The sequence below is a fragment of the Rhipicephalus sanguineus genome, chromosome 3, assembly GCF_013339695.2.
Source record: "Rhipicephalus sanguineus isolate Rsan-2018 chromosome 3, BIME_Rsan_1.4, whole genome shotgun sequence".
Lineage (NCBI taxonomy): Eukaryota > Metazoa > Arthropoda > Arachnida > Ixodida > Ixodidae > Rhipicephalus > Rhipicephalus sanguineus.
In genome coordinates this window covers 185954282-185968566 of record NC_051178.1, presented here as the reverse complement: position 1 = coordinate 185968566, position 14285 = coordinate 185954282, and the positions used below count along the sequence as shown (strand labels likewise).

The 14285-nt window shown below is 43.8% G+C and overlaps 1 protein-coding gene across 1 annotated transcript in view; it reads right to left on the bottom strand.

The window, feature by feature from the left end:
- Positions 1 to 14285, bottom strand: part of LOC119386183 (sterol regulatory element-binding protein cleavage-activating protein-like) — a 39354-nt gene that overhangs the window by 9097 nt on the left and 15972 nt on the right. Inside the window, exons 15-21 of the mRNA XM_049414245.1 lie at positions 11683 to 11798; positions 10798 to 11028; positions 9833 to 10082; positions 4608 to 4693; positions 3914 to 3999; positions 2735 to 2865; positions 1224 to 1304 (exon numbers count right to left, since the gene is read on the bottom strand). Coding sequence (XP_049270202.1) covers positions 1224 to 1304; positions 2735 to 2865; positions 3914 to 3999; positions 4608 to 4693; positions 9833 to 10082; positions 10798 to 11028; positions 11683 to 11798 — 981 coding nt within the window. The remainder of the gene's footprint in view (positions 1 to 1223; positions 1305 to 2734; positions 2866 to 3913; positions 4000 to 4607; positions 4694 to 9832; positions 10083 to 10797; positions 11029 to 11682; positions 11799 to 14285) is intronic.

The window sequence follows — 14285 nt, the reverse complement described above, 5'->3', positions numbered from 1 at the left end:
AAGCTCTTGTACTTCGGCATCTTTCTTCCAAGCACACCTCAATCAACTAATTCACAGGGAAGACACTCAAGTGGAGACAGGAGACAAATGGAGCAGTTGCACCGAATCGCACAATGCTCGCCAGCCGACATCCAAATGGCACAAAGACTCCACAAAACATTCACTTCGCTAGAGTGGCTAACATCGCTGTTGAGATGATGATGATCATGATCACAACCGCACGCATCGCCGCCTGGCAATTGCTAAAACATGGCGTCTACGACGTATTTCCGGTAAAAAAAACATAGCCTTCGAGATCCGTACATCAAAAAAAAAAAAAATGCATGTTTTAGTTACAGCCTCCGAGATTCGCAACACCCTTTGCATATCTTGGAAGTCGCGGCCAAGTGTGCCAATTAACCGGGAAGTCGCAGACTGGCCGCACCAATTATCCGGTTAAATTTACATGTAAAAATTTGGGACCGCGCAAATAATACAAATTATCCGGGATTCCCAATTAACCGAGTACAAATTACCGAGGTTTTACTGTAGATGCTGCAGAAAAGTGCTAAAAGTTTTTCAACACCTGGCGTTACGTACATGGACACTGTCAGCCCGTAAGCATTACACTTAAACCAAGATGTTGCTGCCAAGACAAGAAATCAAATCAGCATCATCATTCTTGGCACCGGAATGTCTTAACTAGTCAGTGAACGTGGAGGATAAAGGTGGCACAAAATTGACACCTCACCATCTCCTCCATATAGAGGCAAATTAGTGTCTTGAATTGGGCTGGTTGGTACATACTTATTTTTGAACGAAGAAACAGCACTAGTACTGGACGAAGAAAAGAGGACACAAACACAGCGCCGTGTTTGTGTCCTCTTGTCTTCATCCTATTCTAGCACTGTTTCTTCGTTCAAAAAGAGGGAAATTAACACATTTACTTTGCAAGGCTGAGAGATTCAGTTCCTGTGCACTAAATACACAACACGGCCAGCCAGCTGGCTGTTTAACAAGGGTGTCATGACGTCACGCCTTCCAACTTGTGTCAGCTGGGCGACATGGCAAACGATTGCGAAATCGTTGAAAATAAAACCACCCGATGAAAAATTCGCTAAGTGGCAACATCTTTTCGATGTAATCGCACACTGAGAATTTATTTTCAGCATTTTTGTAAAATTTCGGGTTTTGCTTCAGTATTCACTTAAAGAGACACCAAGCATTGTGCAAGAAATGTTCACCTTTTCGACGTGAATGGCAGAGATGCCTCCCGAATGACCATGAAGTGCATACACGCACACGGCTGTGTCACAGCGAAACACCTGTGTAACACATGAATAAAAAAACAGATGCATTAATAGTATAGACAGGTCACCACTGTTACTGTAATTCACCAACATACTATATGTGGGCAAAGATAAAATAAAAATCCCAAAAGAGACTGGCATTTGAACTTAGTTTTATGCATACAAAGAGGCATAATGTTGGCTGAAATGCTTTTTACAGGTCATTTCGTGCATTCCAATATCAATAGTAGAGCTGTGCGAATAGCAAAATTTTGGGTGCGAAGTGAATTCGAATATTGAAGTGTGAGTGCGAATCGAATCGCATATTTTTATAATATTTCTCGAATATTTTTAGAATATTTTTCGAATACTTCGAAGCGAAATTGCAGGGAAAAAAAAAGGCAGAGAAGATTTCTAAACATATTCTTATGAGATAGCAACATGAAGGAGTTTCTTTTCGCTAGGCTGATGAAGTGCTGGCGGGTTGGTGTTTCAAAGTTGTCTTATCAAGAATGAGGCAATGTAGAGGCTCAATTGTATTTATGTGCATGATTTGGTGCAACCAAAGTGTTGCCGACAACACCTTACACGTGATAGGCAAAGACGCCATTTCCTCAGCCTCTCCTCCTCTTTCAACTTCTGTGGAAGCCCAACTGATGTAGCGGACAAGGGCGCGCTCCCTTCAAGTCCGGACTTCCCAATCTGCCTCGTAGACATCGATATATAAGAACATCTGAAATTTTGGATGCTAAAAAGCTTCGGCTTCCGATTTGTTGGACTTCCTGTCCAAATTTCAGGTGCAAAACAGCATTAATTGAGCCCCCACCTCTGTTACATCTTTTATCTCCATGTTGGAACCAGCGTTTTCTTGAGTTAATACATTTGCGACCGTAGCGGAGCTTGAAAGGCAGCTTTGCCGCAATACCGGGGTGTGATGAGGTGAAGCATATTGAAAATCTAGGGACCACTTTTGATCGGACGTTGACTGTGTCTTGGCTAAGTTCGACCGTAATGGAGCTTGAAAGCCAGCTTTGCCGGAATACGGGGGAGTGATGAGGTGAAGCATATTAAAAATCTAGGGACCACTTCCGATTGGACGTTGACTGTGTCTTGGCTAAGTTCGAACGAAACAGAGCTTGAAAGGCAGCTTTGCCACAATACGAGAGTGTAATGAGGTGAACCATATTAAAAATCTGAAGGGGTCACTTTCAATCGGACACTTACTGTGTTTGTTTTTGGGAAGTTTTAACAGTAAAATTCCAGTGCGAATCGAATCGAATAGCAAACACTATTAAAAAAATATTCTAAATTTCAAATATTCGCACACCCCTAATCAAAAGGTTTAAAACATAGACACTGGGTGGATGTACTTTGAGAAAAAGAGTCCATGCTCAAAAGGTTAAGAAAAATGCACACATGTCACTAGGCCTGCTACAAGAACAAGGAGGTGTTCAAAAAGTGCCCACCTTAAGCAGGCGATCCAGGCTGCCGGTCACTATCTGTCCCCCTTCAACACACACTACTGAAATGGGCTGAGTGTGTGCACGCACACTGTTCACCCACACCAACTTGGCTTGAACATCTCCATTCTCCCAAGCTGAAAGATAACAGAGAGTGTAAATTCACACGTAATTCTAGAAGTCATTCTTAAGAAGTCTCCGACGTAAAATTCTGCAAGCCACGTTGCTTCCATGATCTATAACTTCCCCATTATTGCTGACACTGCCTCCTTATGTGAAATCAGCTACCTACCCAAAACGCCGGACAGAAATGGGTCAGGATGCATACCTAATGTGGGGATTAAAATATAATGACAGGCAGCTTACCACTGTCCTTAAAAAGAAACGTGTATGATCTTCTCATACTACCCATGCTGACATATGCGACAGAAATTTAGAGACTGACTAAGAAGCTTAGAAAGTGAAGACTGCACAAAATGCAGTAGAATGGATAGGTCTAATGTTAAAAGGTAAGAATACAGCATTGCACATTAAAGAAAGAATGGAAGTAGCCAATATGCTGTAGTTGTTATTAAGAGGAATAAACGGAGTTAGGCAGGCCATGTGTACGGTTGAATGAGTACGGTACATAGCTGACAGTCTACTAGAGTCAGAGAATAGGCAGAGGATGGCAAAGAATTGGGTGGTCAGACGAAATCAGAAAACTTGCAGGCATAACCTGGCACATGGTGGAGATACATAGTAGATGTCTAGGAGAAACTTAGTTCCTGCAGTAGGCGTAAATAGGCTGACGATGAGGGCAATGATAAAACACAAAAATTGTTTTCAAATGCTTTTGATTTTGAGGCCACCCATATTTCAGAAACATGCGCCTTGAAGTGTTGACACAAAGTATAAAGTGATGTGACATCACAAAAGCTCAGAAGATTTCAAGAAATTTAATGTTCATTCTTTAATTCAGTACACGCTGACCTGAAACCGAAAAATTCTGACCATACTTGAAATTTCTGATATTTGTACGCCTGTCGCTTGCTAGCACAGTGCTGCATGGAACGTTCATTCAAATAACCAATTACATACTAGGCAAGGCATGCTTTTAATGCCTAAATTTGCAAGAAACATAGAAAATGATGTACTACTGCATTTCACAAGAGGAAAAGAAACAGCAAATAAGGCAATTCTCACCTCCTCCCACATCAGATGATCGCCGTTCACAATACATTTCAAGGTGCCAGCACTCCAGAATGCCACTTATTCTTGATGTGATGATTCTGCACATGCAAGCCACAATCTGCCTGGTCAAAATCAAGGAATGGAGCAAGATACGTTTTTAGCAAACAAGTTTCCTACAAGAATTAACTGCTCTAAATGACGATGCCATCCAGCAACTTCCAGGTAAGGTTCCATCAAACCCTTGGGTACTGTCAAAAGACTCAACACCTTTTTATGGGGTTCCAAGAAACCTGTCAAACTCGATGTATCAACCTGAAACCTCTCCTATCAACTAACGACACAATTCCATTAGCATATGCCCTCAACAAGAGTGGTCTAGTTTACACTACCCACAACAAAGAAGCTCAACAAGCAATTTTGGGCAATATTACGGTTGTGTTAAGGGTTAAATGTGTAAAACTTCTAATATTAGCAAAAAAAAGTTGGCTTATCTTTCGTGACGGTGCATTCACAAAAATTACATATTGGACTGCTGGCTTGTAAACACACGCACTTAATGATGATATTGGAGTCCTTTCATGAAAAAATAAGCAGAGTCGGTAAGCGAACAAGCTGTTGTCACATTATCACGTGGAAGTTAACTAAAGCATGCTAACAAAATATGAGAGTAAAAGTAAGGTCATCAGGAAATAAAACGTCATCTTGCCTGTGACCAGAAACTGTGACCGCTGTTACTCCATCCGTGTTGTCTGTGTACACACCACAAAGGCGACCTGTAGGCATGTGCCAGAGCTATTGAAGAGAGAAAAAAAAAAGGGGGGGGGGGGGATCGATCAAACTTTTGCCTACAATGAGACTTGAGTGCCCCTAGTGTCTATGACCTTCTAAGTAGCATATTTGTTTTTTTATTTATCTTAGCTACTTTAGGAGTTCAAGAGGGCTGCTACTCATACTACATTATTGTGCAATATGACAATGTATTATCTGTGCTTTTTGAAGCATGAGCTGTCAGTCTTGGCAAGAAAACACCAAGAGCAGGGAAAATGTGGCTAGTCAGTGCACCAGAATTTTTTAACCAGCAAAACCAACATGCACTCGGATGAAAGAATGCAGACACACAACAGTCTACTGGAGCGTCTAAACTGAGGCAGAGGGAGGGTGAACAATCTGTCCAGAGTAGATGTGCCATTTGGGTGAATGGTGTTACCAACACTGCAGTAGTACACAGTGACTAGAACGATAATAGTACTTGTCACAAATGTTGGACAAGATGTCATGCAACTGTCTATTTAATTGAAAATGCTTTTGTCACAGCATTTTACCTGCGAACTTGAGCCACCGCGACATTTTTTTAATGCATTAGGGCTACATTTTTAGCACACAACCGCCACCTTCGTAGCATTCGCCTAATTCTCCTTCCGAAAATGACAAACTTCTAGACAGAAGAGAGAGTCTGCTCCATTTAAGAGCACAACATCAACATTAAAGGACCCCTGACAGCGAAAGTTGTTTGGAACTTTTTTACTGTAATTTGTAGCTTTGTGTCGTATCATTAGTGCTACTGTCATTAATTGAGAAAGATTTTGCGTCAGTTCGAAATGCCCGCCTGAATACCATAAGAAACTAGTGCCCCACAACGAGGAAGTGCCCAAGATCATGTGCACTCAAGCTTTGGTGTCGTTGAAAGTGCATTTTTCAAATCGGGGCCCTGCGCGCGGTAAAGAATGAAACGATGCGTGCACGCCCCCCCCCCCCCCCCTTTTGATGAAAAAGAAAAAGCATTCCTGGCCGAAGCAACCAGAACTACATTGAGAGCAGTCCGACAACAGAGTGAGAGAAGCGATGAACAATAGTCCTCGCTGCAGGTGCCAGTGGTGGTACTGTACGCGCCACGCAAATCTTCTCTGATGTACACAATATTCGCTTTACTCATGGAACGTCACACGGGGCCTCGGTCTACGTCATACGAGTGACGATGTCACGAAGTGCTGTCAACTCAGATGAGCACTCACACTTACTTTAAAACGAAATTAAAGTATCTTAAAGCTAACGTCTGCCACTAATAATTGGCCAGAAGTGCCCCCGTATACAGGACAATCAAACAACACAAATATGTTAAGGTTTCAATTTTGGTGTCAGGGGTACTTTAAAGCTTTCAAAGAAGTAAAATACCGCTTGAACAAACGTCAGTTAAACGAACTATTCAGTTGCACAAACTTTTTGTAAATCCCCTGCCAAAGCACCACTGGACACAATGCTTACGCGTTTAAGTTTAACGAAATTAGTGCAGAGCGCATTTCACTTCTACAAACATATGTTGTGACACCATTTTATGCCTCCCACGACATATTGATCAGAAATTGTCAGAAGTACTGGGTACAGATAGTGCTTTGCGTTCTGAGGACTATGTCGCCTGTGACTCTTGCGTTCAAACATGTACTACCACTTTTTCTACAGAAGAGATTGTAGTGAGCATCCTATCTCAGGAAGAAGAGGAGGAGGAAAAAGTAACCCTTGAACAGGAAGAACCAAGAATTTCAGCTAAAAAAGCACTGATGTACTTGGAAAAAGTGGAGTCCATCGCTGCCCAGCACAGTGTTGTGCCGGAGAAGGTTTATGAGAGCTTGGACACTGACTCAGTTCATGACCACTGCAGTCTTAAATGCGCAAGTGAAGCAAAAGATTTCTACATTTTTCAAAACATGCTTACTTAATAAGCAGAAATTCCCATTCAAATAAGCAGCATTGTAAATAAAAGGGCTCAAATTTCATTTCAACAACTGATGTTTTCTTTAGTTCCTGATAACAAGCTGCAACATAGCTATTTCAGATCAGCGAACTTTCACTTTAACGAACTTTTCCTGGGGTCCCTTGAAGTTTGTTCCAAGTGAAGTTTCACTGTATCACCCAGCATGACTTCAGGAACAATTCCGCTTGTACTATAGTACGTTCATTAATCAATACTATCGCTGTTGGCGTCTTTTGAAGCGCAGCACAGTCTTACAGCAATGCGGCGCACTTTCATTTTTATAATTTTTTATCATGGCAAAGCGAAAGTGCATTGCTGAGAAGCCACACGTGATGACGAAGTTTGAGCACAGCTTGCACACTCTATGTCGCACTTAACAATCTTGAATTTTGCTATCTGGATAACAAGTGTGAGAATATAAGCTTATAAGCAGTGCAATCAATCTGTTTCGACCCACACATTGCACATGGCCGCTTCAAGGCACCATACCATTCATGGGGAATTTTTTGTTCGAGGGGCTCGTTTATTTGTTAGACATAACCAAATGAGTACAACAGACAGGCCTGGGAAAGCATAGGGGATGTTAATTGTTGTCTTTAACTGTACTGTAGTAATTGTGACGTAGTTGAACTGATTTGAAGTGGACAAAAAATCACCATTTCCGTCGGCGGGATCCGAACCCACAACCTTCCAAATTACGTGAAGGGTGATTTTTCGTCCACTTTATTCATTTCAATTTACATCACAATTACTACAATACAGTTAAACACAACAATTAACATCCCCTATGCTTTCCCAGGCCTAACTGTCTGTTGTATTCATTTAGTTGCGCCATACAAATCATGTTGTACAGCAGTGATGCTACCGAGGACTTCTGATATGGAGCAATTTTTGGAGCAGCAAAATTTCCGTTTTGGAGCACATTGGAGCAGCAAAATTTTCAACTTGGAGCACTTTGGAGCAGATAATTTTGCCTCTGGGAGCACTTTGGAGCAGCGATTTTTACATCCTGGAGTGCAATACAGAAGCATATTGCATTAACATTCAAGCACCTGAGTACTATTATGGGGCTCCTATAAAGGCTAGAAATATTTCGATTCATTGCAAATCTCATGGAAAAAATCATCTCAGGAACATAGGCGTGCGCACAGGGGGGGCAGGGGGGGGGGCAGCCGCCCCCCCCCTTAATCACCTAAGAGGGGGGGGTGCAAAATCTGCCCCGTACGTTGACCCTTGCGATAGCAATTATATGGACACTCTCGGCGGATTTTTGCCGTCGCCGTTCCTGGAGGGGCCATATTCCCTTACACCAGCGTTTTGTTGAGTTACGCGAGATTGGATCCAAAAGAGTTAGCTGCTAGTCTTACTTCGTTTCACAATACAATTTTTTGGTATCGCATTCCTTGCTTCGCTCTTAAGCGAAACTGGGTTTTTTTAACCGTTAGCTATTGACCTCGAAAGCGAGGGGCGGACGTGTAACATGGCGTAGCCGCTTCACTGTGGGCCGTCAGCAACGGAGCGATGGGCCCACTGCTGACAGCTGCGCATTTGCAGCTGCTCCAACCAGGAGATATGATTTTACTAATGAGATGACATTTTTAAAAAAATCACAGCATATCCACGGAGTGAATGATAATGAGTGGGCGAAGCTGCGGAGGTTCATCTGTAAACCGTGAATCTTCCGTGAATTCTGCCCAGTACATCATCACCGACGTGAGATCGGGCGCGTTTATACTAAAGGTTCGATGAGTTATGACGACTTGCAGCTCACTTTAACTTTACATGTACGCTGTGAATTTTCATTGTTTAGAAAACCATTGCTTTAGAAAACCATTGCTTTAGAAAACATCTGACGTCTTTCGTTAAGCAGCTGGCGGCTTTTCGTTTTGCTTTAGAAATATCTGGCGTTCTTTCGTTTTGCTTTTAGAAAACATCTGGCGTCTTTCGTTGGTTTATTTCATCAATCAACGGTTTCAACAAAATTTTTATTGTTTAATCACGCACATGAGAAATCTCACCAGGCACTACCTTGGAGGTAAACAATGGCTGCTAATGGGAATGAGAGACAGAAGAAGTCGGCTTTTAGCTAACACTTACACTTCTACTTCTACTAACACTTCCTACTGGAACATGCCAGTGGCTGCTAATGGGGAATGAGACAGAAGAATTCGGCTTTTAGTTAACGCGGACGCTGCGAATTTTTTATTGTTCAACAACGCACAGGAGAAATCTCCCACCGGCACCACTTTGGAGGTCAAAGCGTAAGACTGGTTACGCACTACGATGTCGACGAGGGACGAACGGGTGCCGCCTTAAGGAGCTTCGCCCCTAAAAAAAGCAAGCAAAAAATTCGAATTGGAACCCTAGCACGTGAGCTCGAAAGGGCAGGGCCTTTTAGGGGGTATTTACCGCAGAGTGATTACAAACTCAGACGTGCTGGCGGAAGGAATTACGAAAAAGCTGTTCTGGATGAAGATCCATGGATAAAGTATATCTGAGGAAAAGTGTCAACGCGTTTCCACCGTTCGCGTGCTCTTCCATAAACGCGAAGCAAGGAAAATTCGATATTGTCCCATATATCTACTGCGAGCGATCCCAGATTTCATTCCGCGATGTCCGGAAACAGAAGTGACAGACATTTTAGTGGCACTCATGTAGTTATTACTGAACATTGCTTTCCTTACGTGCCGTGCGACGCTTGAAACGAGCTATCAGCAGCGCTTCTGGAACAGGTGACGTCCGCCGATAAATCGCCGTCGCACTTTCTCGCTACCGATAGGCCTAGACGTCACGAGCCTCTGCGGAGAGCGCGTTTTGCTGTCGAGCCGACTTGCAGAACAGAAGCTGCGTCGGCACCGTGCATGGCATCGTGGCTTACTCGGAACGCACGCGCGAGCGCTATTTATTCAGCGCAATAATTCTTGGTCCATAATTGCGACTTTATTGGCAGCCCCAAGATCGAGCTGCACATGTTGTGACGCGCCGGCGGTGCGATTGCCGGTGATAGACGCCCCCAAACCAGAGACTTTGGCGCAGTTTGGCGCAAATTTCGTCGATATTATCAGGATGGCGCAGTAAATACAATTTGGCGCACTTTGGCGCAGGAGTGGAATCACTGTGTACAGGAGCTAAACTCTGCCTAATATCTGCAACATCCAAGAAGGCAAGACCTGCGCTCTGACCTCAATGCGGCCATTCTGGCACCCGACGACGAGCCAATGGCTGTAGCAGCCCATGCACCAGATAGGCTGGAACTCTACGCTGGCTGCTGCAGTGTGACCGGATCCCCTGCCAGGTGCATCACCTCCCCCTGTCGTCACCAGAGATGATTCATCACCGGCACTCGGTGACTCCGTTATTTGGTGCATGGCTGACTCCCGATCATCAGCTTCTCGGGGTGATGAAGGCATTTGCAAGTATGGTGTAACAAACCTGCAATCACGAAAACAGTAGATGAGATTATCTTCAGCTGCCAGTTCTTATGTACAACATTTACATTGTTGATAACCCTGTCATAAACAATTTAGTAAAATTAAAAGTAGTTGTAGTGTTGAGCTGCTAAGCTTTCATGCTTAGCAGCACAACACTACAGCTACTAAACTACCCTGGAAGATGGAAACAACAACAAGCATTATGCTACACTACGTGAATGTGTAGCTGAATGGCCATTGACAGCACTGCTAATAACACGCTGTTTGCAGACAATGTTGCCCTGTGTGAGAGCACCTTACAGGTAACAGAAAAGCTATCCATTTCCTTGTTATTGCAGACTGTTCGATTTACCTAAAGCAATCATGATACACTTGAGTTGAATGAGAAGTTATGACTACAGTCTTAGATGACAACGTAAGACACTACACTGAGTGAAGAAACTGGTATATTCAGGTAGATCCTGCACCAAGCCAATAATATCCCAACAATGCACATGTTTACGAGATTTATAGCGCGGAACTTCTACACAAGGGACAAAGGAACACGACGAGCACAAGCGCTTGTCCCTTGTGTAGAAGTTCCGCGCTATAAATCTCGTAATTATGGATTACCAACTAGCCCGAAGCAACGCCTTGGTGAATGCACATGTGTCACAATGGTAGCACACAAGCAAACAGCACTTAGATATATACATAGCACGTCGTGCCGTTCTTACCTTGAAAAGTCGTATCCCTTGCTGCGAATATCCTCGGGTGCAACACCAGGTGAGAGGCCAGCTGGGCTGCTCTGTCCTACAAAAAATTCAGGTGGATGCTCTCGGCTAGCCTGGCTGCTGAGGCCGAAATCGCAGGAATCTGTGGGCGACGAACCGTACGTGGAATCTGAAGAGAAGCTGCCACTTGCACGCAGCGTGTAGCTCTCTTGTTTGGGTTTTCTCAATCTGCTTCTGCAAAGGACAGGCCATCAAGAGTGAATGAGAACAAATTCTTGCTGCCAGAAGTTCGAAAGCAACATCTGCAGCCAACTGGAAAGGTCTCAGAGCATCACTAGCAACTTTCAATAGGTGTGTGTAGCAGCAAAAAGAAATGAGCAAATTCTTGCAGTTGTACAGATGTGGTGGCACGTAAATGCTAAAAGAGTGTCAGTACACCCTCCTTACACCATCAAACACTTCTTAACATGCCCTTTAAAAACGGTTGCACCTTTGTGCCACACAACAATAATTGCCATCGAGCTCGCTTGCATATCCTTTCATAAAGACTCCGTGCTTGTTACTTTTCTAGTGAGAATGCTAAGTCGCGCTGATAGCACTCAAGCATTTCATCATTTGCAACTACCACGCAAGGCATTAGAGTAAGGAAACGGAAGCAAGCAAGCTGAAGATTACTGTTGTGTGGCAAAGACATACTTGAAAGGGTGCAACTCTGCTAGGAATGCATGGAAATTTAGGAAAACTATATGACCTTGCTTTGTAGCTACACAGGTATACTCAAATGAACATTGATATTCGTCATTGTGAGGAAACTTATAAAATTACTCAAACGTTCCTGGAGAAGCAAGTTGGCAATACAATAAGGGGGAAACAGCTTGAAAAACTCACCTTCTTCTATTCAGGATGTTGATGCACTCTCCAGTATTGGAGTCCCAGATCCTGACGTCACCTCCAAGATCAGTGCTGACTATCGTGTTGTCCTCAGTAATGATGTACTCAATTTCCTGCAAAAATGTGGGCTCCACATTGGAGTTTGCACTTGCGCATTTACAGGTGTAACTGAGAGACACTAAATGAATAAGCTCCTCTGCAGGAGTTACCATACCCTGCAATATAAATGAGAACTAACAGACAATAATGCCAGGGTGCTATTTGTAGTAATTAGGATATATATATGTGAAGAAAGTAAAGTGGACGAAAAGATGACTTGCCACAGGCAGGGACCGAACCTGCGACCTTCGAATAACACGTCCGATGCTCTACCACTGAGTTACGGCGGCGGTCATCCTCCCGTCCACTTTATGGGGTATATGTGTGCATTTTAACCTAGGAGTGTTAGTCAGCGCCGATCGCAGCCATGGCGGCGAGTGTGGAACACTCTTTTTCAGCCTGCTGGCGTCACGTAGCACGTGATCTTTTCACGAGCCGGCAGCTGACCAGACTTGATGCCTTCAGGTAGTATGCGAGGGGTTATTGGTCAGCTGCCGGCTCGTAAAAAGATTACGTGCTACATGACGCCAACAGGCAGAAAAAGAGTGTTCCACACTCGACGCCATGGCTGCGATCGGCGCCGACTAACACTCCTAGGTTAAAATGCACACATATACCCCATAAAGTGGACGGGAGAATGACCACCGCCGTAGCTCAGTGGTAGAGCATCGGACGCGTTATTCGAAGGTCGCAGGTTCGGTCCCTGCCGGCGGCAAGTCATCTTTTCGTCCACTTTACTTTCTTCACATATATATCCTAATTACTACAAATAGCCCCCCCTATACAGTGAACTCCCGTTAAGACGAACTCGGTCAAGACGAATTCTCGCTTATAGCGAACAACACAGGACCATTTGTTTGGTTTCCCATAGACTCAATGCAAAAAAAAATTCGCTTAAGACGAACCGCCCAACTGTACTCTTCTGTTAAGACGAACTTTCGCAGTGATCAACAACGCTAGCGATTCTGGGAAACGAACACTGCAGTCTTGGTGGGGCATTCAGGCGACCAAGAAAAAGCAAAAAAGATGAAAAAAAGCGCTTCCTGGATCAAAGACTCGAAACAAATCGTGAAGCGGAGGGCACGAGATAAACGAAGAAGACCGGTCAGCGGATAAAGCCTGTATCCCCTTTCACCCCCAGCCTGTGGGTGAGGTAGGTATGGGCTTTATCAGCAAAGAAAGCAACAAAAAGAGTGGGGGATTTACAACTTGGACCCCCAAGCCATTGCGTCCTTTTGTATTGCCCTCGGTTCTTCGGTTTCCCAGCTGGAGTACAAAGGAGAACAGAACAACACAAGAGCTTGGGGCCCCTCCGCCATGGTCAGAGGGGCTAACGCAAGGGGAGTGGGGGAAAAAAAAAAAAGCCACGACAGGAACAAAAATGGTCTGTGCATTACAATCGAGTACGACTCCCGTCAGAGAAGTCAAGTGCATTGTCATCGCCATCACACAATGGCGGCCGAGCACATGTATTTTGTGGTCAATTCGCGTTGGTTCGCGTGGGACCTGTGCGCGTTCCATCTGTTCCCAGTGAAGTGCAAATTCTGATGAGCCATTTTGATTATGGAAGCGCACGACAAAGGAAGGCTATTTTTATTTTGCACACTGAATATAGCTGCGTCGTGTCTTTTTCGTGGCGAGGCTTGTGACCGTGAGTAGCCCGATGGGATATCTTCAGCTGCACATCCATCAGGAAAAGTTACTACGGGCCGAAAACGGGAAAATGTCCGGACCTCGAAGAAAACCTTGCAGATTTTCTTAAGCAACTCAGCGTATAATGACTTTGTCAAGGCAACAGCACGCGACCGAGGCATATCCAGAAGTGATCTTAGAGCCAGCAAAACAGGCTCACAGAAGAAAACAAACTGCCAGGACAATAAATTTTACATTCTTTGAAGGAAAATTGCGCTTGTCTCTTAATTTTTTTCTAATCGTCAACATAGGAGCTTGTTACAGTTTTATCATTAAAATGTGGTAGCAAATATCTTCACAAGCATTTTTATTTTTGAACACGCGAAATCTGGTGCTCGTAAGATTCGTGTAAATACTCTGCTTGAAGGCATAGTCTTTATCTAGATGAGCCAAATAAATGCTTTTTCTTGTCTTTTTGCCCCCCCATTTAAGTCTACTCCATTCAGTGTTTTCAAGTAGCATATTTGGATGCACTTGGCATGTTAGCATGTCTCTTTTTGGGGGCACTTCTGATAAGCCGAACTCCTGATAAGACGAACAGATGACCGCGGTCCCTTCGAGTTAATCTTAACGGGAGTCTACTGTACTTTCTTTGGCATTATTGTCAGTTAGTTCTCATTAATATTGTGTCTAACAAAGAAAAATGAGCCCTTAAATGTCACCTTCTTTCCTTCATACCCTGCAATGTAATGCTCATCATCTTGAAGCTCATTTGTTTTTCGTGCAGCAAAAAGCAGACTGCCAGTTAACAAGCGGCAGACTGCTTTTCGGACACCTCTAAATCCAAAGTTTTGCTAGCTCATTCTTCG